The following is a 15307-nucleotide window of genomic DNA, read 5'->3' as shown; positions in this document are numbered from 1 at the left end:
GTCCAGCTTCAGCTGTAGGTATGCACGACTCATGTCTCGTTTAGAGAATAATAGTCCTCCTGCCAGCTTTGCGTATAGATCCCCAATCTGGGGAATTGGGTATTGATCAAGCTTTGAGTGGCGGTTTATTGTCTGTTTAAAATTTCCACAAAGACGAACTGAGCCGTCTGGCTTTAGAATAGGCACCATAGGTGCCGCCCATTCCGCAAATTGGATCGGTTTTATTGTGCCTCTGCACTCCAATCTTTTGATTTCCATGTCCACTTTTTCCCTTAATGTGAATGGTATGGGCCTTGCAAAATTTTGGGAATGCCTCCGGATTGACGTGCAGTTTCACTTTTGCTCTTTAATTATTCCGAGCCCTTCTTGAAAAACCTCTTGAAATTTGAGCAGGACTTCGTTCGGGCGACCATTTTCTAACTGAAAAATGTTTACGCAGTCTAGTTGGACTTCCTTCAGCCAATTTTGTCCCAAAAGGCTCAGTCCTGAACCTTCCACTACCAGTTGCTTTCCATAAGCAACAGGCACATGGGTTGTGCCCAACACTCTGTGGTTCCCCTGTATAAGTGCTCAGTCTTGCCGATGTCTCGGTCAGGGATAAGGGTGGAGTCCAGTGCGAATTTTGTTGAACACTGTTTCCCGTACCACAGATACAGCTGCGCCTGTGTCGACCTCCATTAATATTGGACGTCCGTTCAGTCTTAAGGATAACTTAATAGGTTCCGATTTGGCCATTGCTACGCATAGTAGTTGGTTTCTTGTCGGAAGTAGGTGAGCTTCCAGGGTGTGCATTCTCCTGTACTACAGCCTACATGTCATTTTCCGAAATGTCGGTTTTGAAACATTGGTTTTCTTCTCCAATTCTGGATACTGGCAATAGTTGCAATATCTTTCTGGGCAGGACTCTGCAGGGGTTGCGGTCTGTCTGTCCTAATTTGACCTTATTTAGGAGCGGCTCTGTGAGCAGACCTAGATTCCCTTGTATCTGAATCCTTCCTGAGGGTGGCTATATAGTTGCCTGCTCTGCAATGGTGGGCCCTTAACTCAGTTGCACTGGTGAGGGCATCTACCTCTATTGGAATACCCTGTAATTCATGTGCTCCACTCACCACTTTTTCCAAGGGCAAAGCCAGCTGTAATGCTTGTTTGCAGTCCAGCTGGGCCTCTGCCAACATACATTTTTGTAGAGTCATATTATTGATTCCGCACACCAATCGGTCTTGGAGCATCTCATTTAACTTCAATCCTAATTCGCAAGCCTCTGCTAATCGCCTTAATCTCATCAGGAAACTAGTGTGGGGATTGTGGGAAGACTGACTCCTCCGTCTCTCGGAATGCTGAGTAAAACCGATACCTTCGCAGGTTCAGAGGTAGCTTAGGGTCATAATACTCTTCTATTAAGTCCGTCAATTCCTGGAAGGTTTTTGTGTCCAGTGCCTCCGGAAAGGTTAAACTGCGCATAGCAGCGAAAGCTGACGGTCCATAATCGGTCAGCAAAATAACCCGTTGCTTTTCATCTGAGACTACGTCGTTAGCTCTGAAGAAATAACTCATCTGTTCTACATATTGGGCCCAGTCTTCCCCGGCAGGGTCAAAAGAATCCAATTTCCCGAATAGAGGCATGTTTTCCAGGCAATGACTTACCACCAATGTGTCGCAGCTGATAGCAAGCAAGTTCCTTTGGGTCGTCCCTCTTTCCTTGTCGCCACTGTAATAAGTCTGCGGAGGCAGAAGTCCCTTCACCAAAATCCCTTTATTTACAGCAGTTAATAGCAGTTCACAGAGTGCTAGCAGTTAGCAGTCGACCTCTGGGGGAGTCAGAGGAACTAACACTTCCGGTTAAGTACAAGGCAAAGACTCCCTGATCCTTAATCAGGGACTTCATACTCCAATAGGTCAAACTCAATGGCCTGATTGAAATCATTACAGTGACAAACACCTCCTCACACTTGTTGTGGGAGGTGAAGATGGAGGAGACAGCGAAAAGGGGGAGCCCTTCAAAAGGAGCTAACTTGTGTTCGAGATAGTAAAACGACTCAATAGTGTTCGTCAGCATAAAGTTGATTTATTTGATTTTGAGGCAGAATATTAAAATATGCAACCAGTCTATATCAGCAGGAACAGATGCCAATGAACACAGTTCAGTCCTGGATGTGATTAACAGTGAAATCCTCATGAACTTTCTGGTGTGTCAGCAGGGAGGATGAATCACCGAAACTTATCCCACACTCGGAGCAGGTGAACGGTTTCTCTCCAGAGTGAACTCGCTGGTGTGCACTGAGTTGAGACGACCACCTGAAATCAGTCCCACAGTCAGAGCACCTGTATGGTTTCTCATCAGTGTGAACACGTTGATGAGATGTCAGATCCCAGGAGCTTTTATAGCACTGCCCACAGACCGGGCATTTAAAAGATCTCTCCCCGGTGTGAACTCGCTGGTGTCTCAGGAGCTTGGATGAGTCAATGAATCCTTTCCCACACTCGGAGCAGGTGAATGGTGTCTCCCCAGTGTGACTGCGTTGATGTGTTTTCAGCTCAGACGGGTATCTGAATCCCTTCCCACAATCCCCACATTTCCATGGATTCGCCCCACTGTGACTGCGCTTGTGTCTTGACAGGCCAGATGCTTGGCTGAAGCCTCGCTCACACACAGAACACATGTATGGTTTCTTCCCACTGTGAACGGTGCTTTTTCCTTCCATGTTCAAAATCCAATGATATTCTGGCTACGAGCAACTGGCAACTCTGTGAGATCCTGATGTGATGTTTGGCTTCAGTTTCCCAACTGCAAATCCTCTCCTTCTAATACCTTGTGAAATTGTTTTAAAACAGAAAAAAGTGTGAGAGAGAATCCACAAAATCAAAAAGGCAGGTTGTGAAATTAAGCTGAGTCAATCTAATACAGTGGTTCCCAAACTTTTTTCACTGGGCCGCACTTTTGGAATAAAAAATTGCTCCCGCCACCCCGAATTTTTTATTGATAAGAAATACATTCAAAAACAAAAAAAAAACAACTCCTAGCAGTGCTTGATTCATAACATAGAACACAACTACTTTATAATATCATGGGACATCCAGAAATTATAAAACAATGCTTGTTTAAACCATGTTTAAATGTTTCTTTGATTGTCCTTGAATCTTCCCGCCACACTTGCCATCCTCTCTCGCCGCACCAGTGTGGCGCGCCCCACCCTTTGGGAACCACTGATCTAATAACTTGTGGGACCAGCACTAGGAAAAAGTGGCCAGGAAAGCAACAGAGTGTTATAAAAATCTGACTGGCTCACTAATGTCCTTCAGGGAAGGGAAACTGCCACCCAGTCTGGAATTGCACAAGACTCTAACCTTTATAACAAGTGAGAGAGAGAGAAAATTGGATAAGCAGAGGGAGAATGAAAGGGATTTATATACCATCAGACTGGCCGGAACTCTGACAGATTCTCCCAAACCCTCAACTTCCACCACCTACAAAGACCAGGGTAGCATATGTATGTGAACACCATCACCTACAAGTTCACCGGCAAGTCACACACCACTCTGACTTGTCAGATATCTAGTACTGGGTGAACAGAACTTTCCTCCATTTAAATATTAGGAAGACTGAAGCCATTGCCTTCAGTCCCCGCTACAAATTGCACTCGCTAACCACTGACTGCATCTCTCTCCCAGGCAACAGTCTGAGACTGAACCAGACTATTCACAACCATGGTGAAATATTTCACTCCAAGGTGAGTTTCCAACCACATACCCACATCATTACCAAGGCCACCTCTCTCCATCTCAGTAACTTTGCCCGACTCCACCCGAGTCTCAGCTCATCTGCTGCTGAAGCTTTCATCCATTCCCTTGTTACGTCCAGATGTAACTATCCTAATGCATTCCCACATTCAATCTCTCTGTAATCTTGAGGTCTTCTGAATCTCGTCTGCCTGTGTGCTTACTCATACCAATTCTTTTTCACCTATCACTGCTGTGCTCACTGACCTACAAGGGCTCTGGGATAGGAAGCTTCAACACTTATAAATTCTCATCCATGTTTTCCTCCCTGGTTGTGACCATCTCTATCTCTGTAATCTCCTCCAGCCACAAACCTCTCTGAAATCTCTAGACTCATTAAATTCCAGCCTATTAAACATTCCTGATTTTAATCAATCCATCAGTTGTGACTCTTTTTATTTACTTGGACCATGAGCTCTGGAATTTCCTCTTTAATCCTCTCCACCTCACTTTCCTCCTTTAATATTCAATTCAAAACCATCCTCTTTGACCAAACATTTGGTCACCTACTTGGTCATTGATTTGAACATACAGCGTTGTTATGCCTCATCAATAAGACACTGTAACTAAAAATATGAAGCAGTTTGATGGACAAGTTGTTGCAATTCTCACTCCCAATGGTTAGCACAGCTGCCTCACAGCGCCAGGAACCCGAGTTAGATTCTGGTCTCAGGTGACTGAGTTAGAGATTGCATGTTCTTCCCATGTCTGCGTGGGTTTCCTCCCACAGTCTAAGGTGTGCCAGTAAGGTGGATTGGCCATGTTAAATTGCCCCTTAGTGTCCAAAAATGTGCAGGTTAGGGAGATTAGCCATGTTAAATGTGTGGGGTAATGGGTGAAAGGGGTTTTTGGTCAGAAGCTCTTTCGGAGAGTCGGTGCAGACTCGATGAGCTAAATGGCCTCCTTCTGCACTGTGGAGATTCAATGGCAGACAATGAACATAGCCCCCAACAAAGATGGAGAAGGTGCAGGCGCCCCACAGCACATCGCCCCTCACAAAAATGGCTGCCACGCAGCCGCCCTGCAGTGCATTGTCCGCTGAAAATATGGCGGCCGTGAACGCGGGTCCGTAACTGGAAACAAACTGCGGCTCTGTTCCGCTACAAATAGTAACCGGAAATTTCTTTATCAGTTCTTGCACAACATATTTACGAAGCCATTCCGCCTACACACTGCATCTATCTCTCCCTCCGTCTCACCTTTATTTACATTCACCGAACACCCATCCAAGACAACTGCATCGCCATTGCTCTTCTGGCGCATGCTCCACTTCCAGCCCCGCCCCTCATTCACTCCGATTGCTTGGAGGACCAGCCACACAGCTCGGTCCTCCAGTTCCGCCCCTCGCTTCCTATTGGTCTGCAGCTGCCGTCAATCACCCGGAAGGGAGGTTAAGCAGCTGAAGCTTGTTTCTTTTTTCCAAAACCGGAAATTGCTGCCCCATGGTGTTGAAATCCAAACCCATTAAACCATCGGACTGTTCTCCTCTCTAACCGATCCCTTTCTCCATTCTGGGTGGATTCAGTTCGGAGTCTAACAACACCAGGTTAAAGTCCAACAGGTTTATTTGGTAGCAAACGCAATAAACCTGTTGGACTTTCACCTGGTGTTGTTAGACTCCTTACTGTGTTTACCCCAGTCCGACGCCGGCATCTCCACATCATGGATTCAGTTCTCCAGCTCCTGTGTACAGATGTACCATAGAAAGCATTCTTTCTGGTTGTATCGCAGCTTGGTCTGGCTCCTGCCCTGCCCAAGACTGCAAGAAACTACAACGGGTCGATAATGAAGCCCAGTCCATCACAAAGATCAGCCTCCCATACACTGACTCTGCCTACACTTCCTGCTGCCTCGGAAAAACAGCCAACATGATGAAGGACCCCACACACCCCGGACATTTGATTTGATTTATTGTCATATGTATTAGTATACAGTGAGAAGTATTGTTTCTTGCCCGCTTTGCAGACAAAGCATACTGTTCATAGAGAAGGAAAAAGTGCAGAATGTGGTGTTACAGTCATTGTTAGGGTGTAAAGAAAGATCAACTTAATGCAAGGTAGGTCCATTCAAAGATCTAATGGCAGCAGGGAAGAAGCTGTTCTTGAGTCGGTTGGTACATGACCTCAGACTTTTGTATCTTTTTCTCGACGGAAGAAGATGGGAAGGAGAATGTCTGGGATGGGTGGGGTCTTGAATTATGCTAGCTGCTTTGCCAAGGCAGTGGGAAGTGTAGACAGAGTCTACAATGGATGGGAGGCTGGTTTCTGTGATGGATTGGGCTACATTCATGGCCCTTTGTAGTTTCTTGCGGTCTTGGGCAGAGGAGCCATATCAAGCTGTGATACAACCAGAAGGAATGCTTTCTATGGTGCATCTGTAAAAGTTGGTGAAAGTCATAGCTGACATGCCAAATTTCCTTAGTCTTCTGAGAAAGTAGAGGCTTTCTTAACTATAGTGTCGGCATGGTGGTGGCGGCGGGGAGGGGGGGGGGAGAAAGAGGGGGGGAAACAGGACAGGTTGTTGGTGATCTGGACATGTAAAAACTTGAAGCTTTTGACCATTTTTACTTCATCCCTGTTGATGTATACAGGGGCATGTTCTCCATTACGCTTTCAGAAGTCGATGACAATCTCCTTTATTTTGTTGACATTGAAGGAGAGATTATTGTCATTGCACTCGTTCACCAGATTCTCTATCTCATTCCTGTATTCTGTCTCGTCATTGTTGGAGATCCGACTCACTACCTTGGTGTCGTCAGGAAACTTGATAATCGAGTTGGAGGGTTGGACATACTATCTTCCACCTTTTTCCATCGGGTAAAAGATACAAAAAGTCCAACCGAGGTACCCATGTACCAACCAACTCAAGAACAGCTTCTTCCCTGCTGAACAGCTTCTTCCCTGCTGCCATTAGACTTTTAAATGGGCCTACCTCGTACTAAGTTGATACTTCTCTACACCTTAGCTATGACTGTGACACTACGTTTTACACTCTTTTTCTTCTCTATGAACGGTATGCTTTGTATAGCGTGCAAGAAACAATACATTTCACTGTATACTAATACATGTGACAATAATAAATCAAATCAAAACTAAAATCAGTGAGTTAATCAATTTTTCCCCTGGTCACCCCAGTTCTGCAAACATGAGTCCTCGAGGTTCTGATGCAGAGCTTGCAGCATAGTGATTTATTATGATACTCAAAGTCCCTGTGCTCCTGTCAGCTCCATTTCTTCCCTGTGCTGCAACGCTGACCCAGCAATGCAGAATTAATCTCCTTTAGCACAGTTCCTTCGGTACGTCTTCCTACCCCTCTGTTCTCCTGGAGATGATACTCTGGATTCAGGTCTACACACTTTTTTCCTCTTTCTCTGTCTCGCCAGGTTCATCTTAGCCACTCCGATGGAAAGGTCGAATAACTAATGTTAAGAGCATTAAGAATTAATCATAGAATCTTACAATGCAGAAGGAGGCCCTTTGGCCTATCAAGCCTGCACTGACAACAATCCCACCTAGGCCCTATTTCTGTGACCTCGCATATTTACCCTCCCAATCCTCCTGACATCGAGGGGTAATTTATCAAGGCCAATCAATCTAACCTGCACATCTCTGGAGTGTGGGAGGAAACCGGAGCACTGGGAGGAAACCCACGCAGACGCATGGAGAATGTGCAAACTTCCCACAGTGAACCAAGGTCGGAATTGAACCCAGGTCCCTGACGCTATGAAGCAGCAGTGCTAACCACTGTGCCACCGTGCTGCCCCCACTGGCTAGTTAAGCACAAAGTGCCTGGTGGAGTTAATTCCAATAGTTCTATACATTCCACATGCCCCAGCAGCATTATTGATCAAGTGTCAAGTTAAGGGACTTTCCCCAGTGGGATATAACAGTTATGGAGATACAAAACAAAGTCATTACTGTCCTGCAACCTCACAACTGTCAATTGACTGATAATGTTGCAGTATGATGGAAGAACACGGTGTTCAATGAAACTATTAAAACAACATAATTCTTAGACACTCGGACACAATGTGTTTAAGACAAAGCTGATTTATTTGATTCACGAACAGAAAAACGACATTTCCAGCTCTGATGAATGGTCATCCAGACTCGAAATGTTGACCCTAATCTCTCCCCACAGATTCTGCCAGACTTGCTGAGATTTTCCAGCATTTTCAGTTTTTGTTGTTGAAACGAACTGCAACTGTCAGAATAAACATGGTTTATTCCTGGATGTGATTAACTGCAAAACCAAGAACAGCAGTCACTTGTGAACTCGCTGGTGTCTCACCAGGTGTGATGACTGGGCGAATTGCTTCCCGCACAAAAGGCAGGTAAATAACCTCTCCCCAGTGTGAACTCTCCGGTGTCTCAGAAGGTTGTTAGAATGGACAAATCTTTTCCCACACTCGGAGCAGGTGAATGGCCTTTCCCCTGTGTGAATGTGTTGGTGTGTCAGCACTTCACGTCTGCTTTTAAAGCTCTTTCCACAGTCACAACACTGAAAAGGTCTCTCATCAGTGTGCACCAGCTGGTGTGCAGTGAGGCGAGATAACCTTGAGAATCCTTTCCCACAGTCGGAACAGGTGAATGGCCTCTCTCCGGTGTGAATTCGCTGGTGTGTCAGCAGGTGGGATGACTGAGTGAATCTCTTCCCACACTCATAGCAGATGAATGGTCTCTCTCCAGTGTGAACGCGCTGGTGTGTTAGCAGGTGAGGTGACTGAGTGAATCCCTTCCCACACTGACAGCAGATGAATGGTCTCTCCCCAGTGTGAACTCGTTGGTGTGACAGCAGGTTGGATGAATCACTGAATCCCTTCCCACACTCGAGGCAAGTGAATGGCCTCTCCCCGGTGTGGGTTCGCTGATGTGTCAGAAGGTCAGGTGAGCGAGCGAATCCCTTTCCGCACATGGAGCAAATGAATGGCCTCACTCCAGTGTGAGTGCGCTGATGCTTTTCCAGCAGAGATGGGAATTTAAAACCCTTCCCACAATACCCACATTTCCATGGTTTCTCCATGGTGTGGGTGTCCTTGTGTATCTCCAGGTTGATCCTTTGAGTACGGTTTCTCCCTGGTGTGATTTTTTACAGGCTGTGTAACTGGTTAAAGCTCTTTCCACAGTCAGTTCACTGGAACACTCTCGCTCAAATGTGCATGTATGTCTCAGTGCTTTTCCAGTCACACTGATGTTTGAAGTCTTCTCCCACAAACAGTACAGACAAATACTTTTCCTTCCATTTTTAAAGTCCGATGATATTCAGGTCCTGCTGTATTGGGTTACACTGTTAGATCATGAAAATTGGTTTTAGTTTCCCATCTGCAAATCATCTTCTTCTCATAACCTGTCAAAAAGTTTAAGTAGAATTATAAAGAATATACAGAATAGAAATAGGTCCTTTTGTCAAACTAGTCCCTGCTGTTGTTTATATGCCACACTCTTCCCCCTCCCATTCTATGCACCTCAGCACAATCTTTTAATATTTCTTTCTATTCCATTTTCTCTCATGTACTTGTCTAGTTTCCTTTTTTCTTAGTACCACAGATAGTGGTTGCGCTGAGTTTCACATTCTAACCACTCTCTGAATAAACACATCTTATTTCGCAGTTGAATTGATCAGTAAATAGCTTGTATTTTTGGCCCCTAGTTTTGGATTCACCCACAAGCAAAAACATTCTCTCCACACATGGCAGACTGGCCAGGAAAAGAAAAGTTTGCAGGATCCAAGGTGCAGTTACGTGTTGGATGTAAAATTGGCTCAAAAGCAGGAAGTAATGAATGACGGCCTATGGGTGTTCTTTTGTGACTGGAAGGCTGTTTCCAGGGGCAACAGAGGGAGGGTTGAGGGGCTGTTCATGGAGTTCAGTACTGCGTTCTACATTCCTCATTAACAACACTGATTTGGACTTGCTGTAGGGACATTAACAAAATATTTGCAGATTACACAAAAATGTTGGTGCGCTTGATAGTGAAAAAAAAAGTTGTATGGAAAACAAGGCAAAGGATTACATGACAAATGGTAGGATATTACGAATTGTGGAGGAATAGTGGGATCTTGGAGTGCATGTCCACAGAGGTTAGCGGGACAGGTCAATAAGGTAATTAAGGAAGTATACAGAATAATTACTCCATTACCTGAAGCATAGAATATATGAGCAGGGAGGTTCTACTGGAACTGTATAAAATATGTGTCAGATTTCGAAAGGGGACAGTAAGGATGAGATTCCATTAGAGAGGTTACACAGGAGAGTAAGATGTGTCAGTAGTGGAGAATTTTAGTTGCAGGCTGGTGTCGTTTTCTTTTGAACAGGAGTCTGAAGGGAGAAATGAATCAAATTGAGGTGTTTAGGTAGAGTGGACAGGAAGAGTGGGTCCATAATGGGAGATATGGATTTAGGGGAAGATGTAGGAGGCGAAAGTGGATTTGAGGAAACTTCCTTTACATTCAGAGGGTGGTGGTGATATGTGAACCACTGTCTCAAGGAGTGGTAGAAGCAGAAATGTTCATGTCATAGATGTTTACAGCATGGAAACAGGCCCTTCAGCCCAACTTGTCCATGCCACCCCTTTTTTAACCACTAAGCTAATCTCAATTGCCCGCGTTTGGTCCATATCCCTCTATATCCATCTTACCCATGTAGCTGTCTAAACGCTTTTTAAAAAGACAAAATTGTACCCGCCTCGACTACTGCCTCTGGCAGCTTGTTCCAGACACTCACCCATCCTTTGTGTGAAAAAATTGCCCCTCTGGACCCTTTTGTATCTCTCACCTTAAACCTATGCCCTCTAATTTAAGACTCCCCTACCTTTGGGAAAAGATGTTGACTATCTAGCTGATCTATGTCCCTCATTATTTTATAGACCTCTATAGGATCACTGCGAAGTCTCTTACGCTCCAGAGAAAAAAGTCCAGTTTATCCAGCCTCTCTTTATAACTCAAACCATCAAGTCCCAGTATTATCCTAGTAAATTTTTTCAGCACTCTTTCTAGTTTAATAATATCCTTTCTATAATAGGGTGACCAGAACTGTACACAGTATTCCAAGTGTGGCCTTACCAATGTCTTGTACAACTTCTACAAGATGTCCCAACTCCTGTATTCAATGTTATCACCAATGAAACCAAGCATGCCGATTGCCTTCTTCACCACTCTTCCACCTGTGACTCCACTTTCAAGGAGCTGCGAACCTGTACCCCAGATCTCTTTGTTCTATAACTCTCCCTAGTGCCCTACCATTAACTGAGTTAACTGTTGGGAACTGTCAACGGGACACTGGCCCTCTTAATTTTTCTGCCCCCCTCACCCATTCCAACCTTTCCACTCTTCACTCCCTCAGATCCAACCCTGACATTGTCATCAAACCTGCTGACAAAGGGGGTGCTGTTGTACTGGCGTACTGACCTCCACCTCGCAGAGGCTAAGCGTCAACTCTCAGATGCTTCCTCCTACCTCCCCCTGGACCATAACCACACCACTGAACATCAAGCCATTATCTCTAACATCATCACTGACCTCATTTCCTCTGGATGCCTTCCCCTCACAGCTTCCAACCTCAGTCTCCCAACCCCAGACAGCCCGCTTCTACCTACTTCCCAAAATCCAAAAAAACTGTGTCCTGGTAGGCCCATCGTGTCAGCATGCTCCTGTCCCACTGAACTTATTTCCTTTTATATTGACTCCATCCTCACTCCTCTGGTCCATTCCCTCCCCACCTACATATGGGATTTCTTTGATGCCCTGCGCCATATAGACAATTTCCAGTTCGCAGGCCCTAACTGCCTCCTATTCATCACAGATGTGCAATCTCTCTACACCTCCAGGTGTCGAGAGATTGCACGGGACAGCCCGAGAGCTCTTCGCTTCTTTCTTGAAAAGAGGCCTGAACAATTCTCATCCACCACCACTCTCCTCCGCCTGGCTGAACTCATTCTCTCTCTCAACAACTTCTCTTTTAACTCATCCCACTTTCTCCACATCAAAGGAGTAGCAACGGGTACCCACATGGGTCCGAGCTACGCTTGTCTTCTCATGGGGTATGTGGATCATTCCTTGTTCCAGGCCTACCTGGATCTCCTCCCACAACTCCTTTACCGATACATCAATGATTATTTTGGTGCCACTTCATGCTCTCGTCCAGTCCTTGAAAAATTCATCAACTTCGCTTCCAGTTTTCACCCATCCATCGCCTTCACTTGGTCTATCTCAGACACTTCCCTACCCTTCCTTGACGTTTCAGTCTCCATTTCCGGCAATAGCCTTTCGACCAATATCCATCACAAGCCCACTGACTCCCACAGCTATCTGGACACCTTGAGAGCTCTTCACGCCCTACATCCTATAAGGACTCCATCCCTTTCTCTCAACTCCTTCGCCTCTGTCACATTTGTTCCAATGATGCCACTTTCCAAAGTGGTGCTTCTAACGTGTCCTTCTTTTTCCTCACCTACAACGTTCCTACCTACAATTCTCGACAGGGTCCTCAACATTGTGCAGTCCATCTCCCGCGCCACGACCCTCACCCCCTCCCCTTCCTCCCAAAACAAGGATAGAGTCCCCCTTGTCCTCACATTTCACCCCACCAACATCCGCATGCAAAGCATAACCCTCCTGCATTTTCGCCAACTCCAGCGTGATGCCACCACCAAACACATTTTCCCTTCACTCCCTCTATCAGTTTTCCACAGAGACCGTTCCCTCTGGGATAACCTAGTCCACTCCTCCACTATGCCCAACACCTCTCCCATCACTCATGGTACTTACCCATGTAAGCGCTGAAGGCATAACACCTGCCCCTTTACCTCTTCCATGCTTACCATCCAAAGTCCAAAACACTCATTCCAGGTTAAGCAGCATTTCATTTGCACCTCTTTCAATTTGGTCTATTGCATTCACTGCTCCCAATGTGGTCTACTCTATATCGAAGAGACCAAGCATAGGTTGGGTGATCGCTTTGCTGAGCACCTTCGGTCTGTGCGTAATCAGGACCCTGACCTTCCAGTTGCTTGCCATTTTAACACATGATCCTGCTCCCATGCCCACATGTCTGTCCTTGGCCTGCTGCAATGTTCCAGTGAAGCTCAACGCAAACTAGAGGAACAGCATCTCATCTTCCGGGTAGGCACTTTACAGCCTTCTGTTCTCAACATAGAGTTCAACAACTTCAGATGATTAACTCTACCCCACCTCGACCCCTTTGTTTTAATTTCATTGAATTTCTTACTGTCCTCTACCTTCTATTTCTTTGTCTTTCTTAATTTTTCTTCCCTCCCCAATCTTTCCCCCTATTTTATCTCCCCTTTCCTTACCTTTTCTCCCTCTTTGCTTCCACTCTCCTTTTTTAAAATTTTACTTCTCTCCAACCCATTGCCCCCCCCCTCTCCCCACATCTTCACCTGTCACAGCTTACCCTCTGATTTCAGCTTCTCTGCCGTTTGGCCATTCACACCCTTTATTCTCTCTATGGACTGCCATTTAGCAGCCTTTTCCTCTGGTTTGTGGCTATGACTCATCTTTCATTCCCTCACTCTGCAGCATAAATATCTCCCACTTTCTGTGCCTTTTAGCTTTGAGAACGGGTCATTTGGACTCGAAACGTCAGCTCTTTTCTCTCCTTACAGATGCTGCCAGACCTGCCGAGATTTTACAGCATTTTCTCTTTTAGTTTCAGATTCCAGCATCCGCAGTAATTTACGTTTATTAACTGAGTAAGTCCTGCCCTGGTTCGATCTACCAAAATGCATCACTTCGCATTTATCTAAATTAAACTCCATCTGCCATTTGTCATCTCACTGGCCCAATTGATCAATATCCCATTGCAATCCTAGATAACCTTCTTCACTGTACACTATACCACTGATCTTGTAAATTTACTTACCATGCCGCCTAAATTCTCATCCAAATCATTAACATAAATGAAAAATAACAATGGACCCAGCACCGATCCCTGAGGCACACTGCCAGTCACAGGTCACCAGTTTGAAAAACAACCAACCCTCTACAACCACCCTCTGTCTTCTGTCATCAAGCAAATTTTGTATCCATTTGGCTATCTCACCCCGAATCCCGTGAAATTTAAACTTATGCAATAACCTACCATGGGGTACCTTGTCAAAGGCCTTGCTAAAGTCCATGTAGACAACATCAACTGCACCATCCTCATTTACCATCTTGGTTACACCTTCAAAAAACTCAATCAAATTTGTGAGACATGGATTGACCACTCACAAAGCCATGCTGACAGTCCCTAATCAGTCCTTGCATCTCTAAATGCCTGTAGTTCCTGTCTCTCAGAATACCTTCTACAATTTACCCACTACAAACGTGAGGCTCACTGGCCTGTAGTTCCCAGGTTTTTCCCTTTTTAAACAATGGCACAACATTTGCCACACTCCAATCTTCAAGCATCTCACCTGTGGCTGTCGATGATTTAAATATCTCTGCTAGGGGACCCGCAATTTCCTCCCTAGCCTCCCACAATGTCCTGGGATACACTTCATCAGGTCCCAGGGATTTATCTGCCTTGATGCGCTTTAAGACTTCCTGCACCTCCTTCTCTGTTATATGTACACTCCTCAAGACATCACTATTTATTTCCCCAAGTTCCCCAACATCTGTGCTTTTCTCAACAGTAAATACTGATGAGAAATATTCATTGACGTATTTGGATCTGCACTTTAAGTGACCTAAAGTACAAGTTTATGGACTAGGCTTTGGAAACTGGGAATTGGTGGGCTGGCTACTAGGTGGCCATTGTAAATGCAACAGACTAAATGAAATACTTCAGGAGCAACAAAAGTTAATGAAAATGGGGATAGTAACTCTCAATGGTTTACCTATTTTAGCTGCAAAGAATGTTGATATCGTTTTCTGAGCAAGCTAGTTAATTTGCCTGCATGTAGATGCAACTACACTACATGAACTGTAGTGGGTCAAGAAGGCAGATCAACATCACCTTCTCAAGGGCAACTAGGTGTGGGCAATAAATGCTGGTCTAGGCAATGACACCCACATCCTATAAATTATTTTTTTTAAAATAGAACAATAGTAAATTCTTTAACATTCCCAATGAGATCAGTGCAATTGAACTCAATTTTAACATGAAAAGGTGTCCCAGTCACTCTGATATCTGAAATCTTACCTCACACAGATCAAACATTTCTCCTTCCACATTCAAAATTTTCAATGGTATTCAAGTCCTGATGAATCTCTCAGATCTAGACGTGATGTTTAGTTAAAAGTTTTCTGTCTGGAAATGCTCCTTTGCTAAAAGGAGTTTCCAGCAAGATTTGCACTCTCAAGCCAGGGAATACATTTATAGAACGTTCTTCTCCTGCTTCCTGTTTGGCTGCGGCTGCGCGCTGCGGCACGTTGCCTGGAAAGATGGCGGCGCGCATGCGCCTTGCTGATTTTTATCTTGAAGGATAGCGACAGTTAACCCGTTCCCGTCAATGAAAAAGACAAGACAACGCCGGCGCTCGGCTAGTTACAAATACCGGACAGTATCAGAATTCATTGAACAGGCCTCTTA

General features: G+C 45.1%; 1 protein-coding gene across 1 annotated transcript; it reads right to left on the bottom strand.

Moving 5' to 3' along the window:
• Positions 1–2045: 2045 nt before the first annotated feature.
• LOC144510493 (uncharacterized) lies at positions 2046–15091 on the bottom strand. Its single transcript, XM_078239956.1, has 3 exons — positions 14918–15091; positions 8045–9123; positions 2046–2676 (listed from the first exon to the last, which is right to left on the bottom strand). The coding sequence occupies exons 2-3, from the start codon at positions 8797–8799 to the stop codon at positions 2142–2144; spliced, it is 1290 nt and encodes a 429-aa protein (XP_078096082.1). The 5' UTR covers positions 8800–9123; positions 14918–15091; the 3' UTR covers positions 2046–2141.
• Between the last annotated feature and the right edge of the window lie 216 nt (positions 15092–15307).

The sequence above is a fragment of the Mustelus asterias genome, chromosome 23 (genome assembly GCF_964213995.1).
Source record: "Mustelus asterias chromosome 23, sMusAst1.hap1.1, whole genome shotgun sequence".
Taxonomy (NCBI): Eukaryota; Metazoa; Chordata; class Chondrichthyes; order Carcharhiniformes; family Triakidae; genus Mustelus; species Mustelus asterias.
This window is presented reverse-complemented; position numbering and strand designations above follow the sequence as displayed.

Coding starts and splice junctions, on each gene's coding strand:
- LOC144510493 (XM_078239956.1), bottom strand. CDS start 8,799: ATGGAGAAACCATGGAAATGTGGGTATTGTGGGAAGGGTTTTAAATTC. Junction 2,677..8,044: donor AGACACCAGCGAGTTCACAA/GTGACTGCTGTT, acceptor CACCGTTCACAG/TGGGAAGAAACCATACATGT.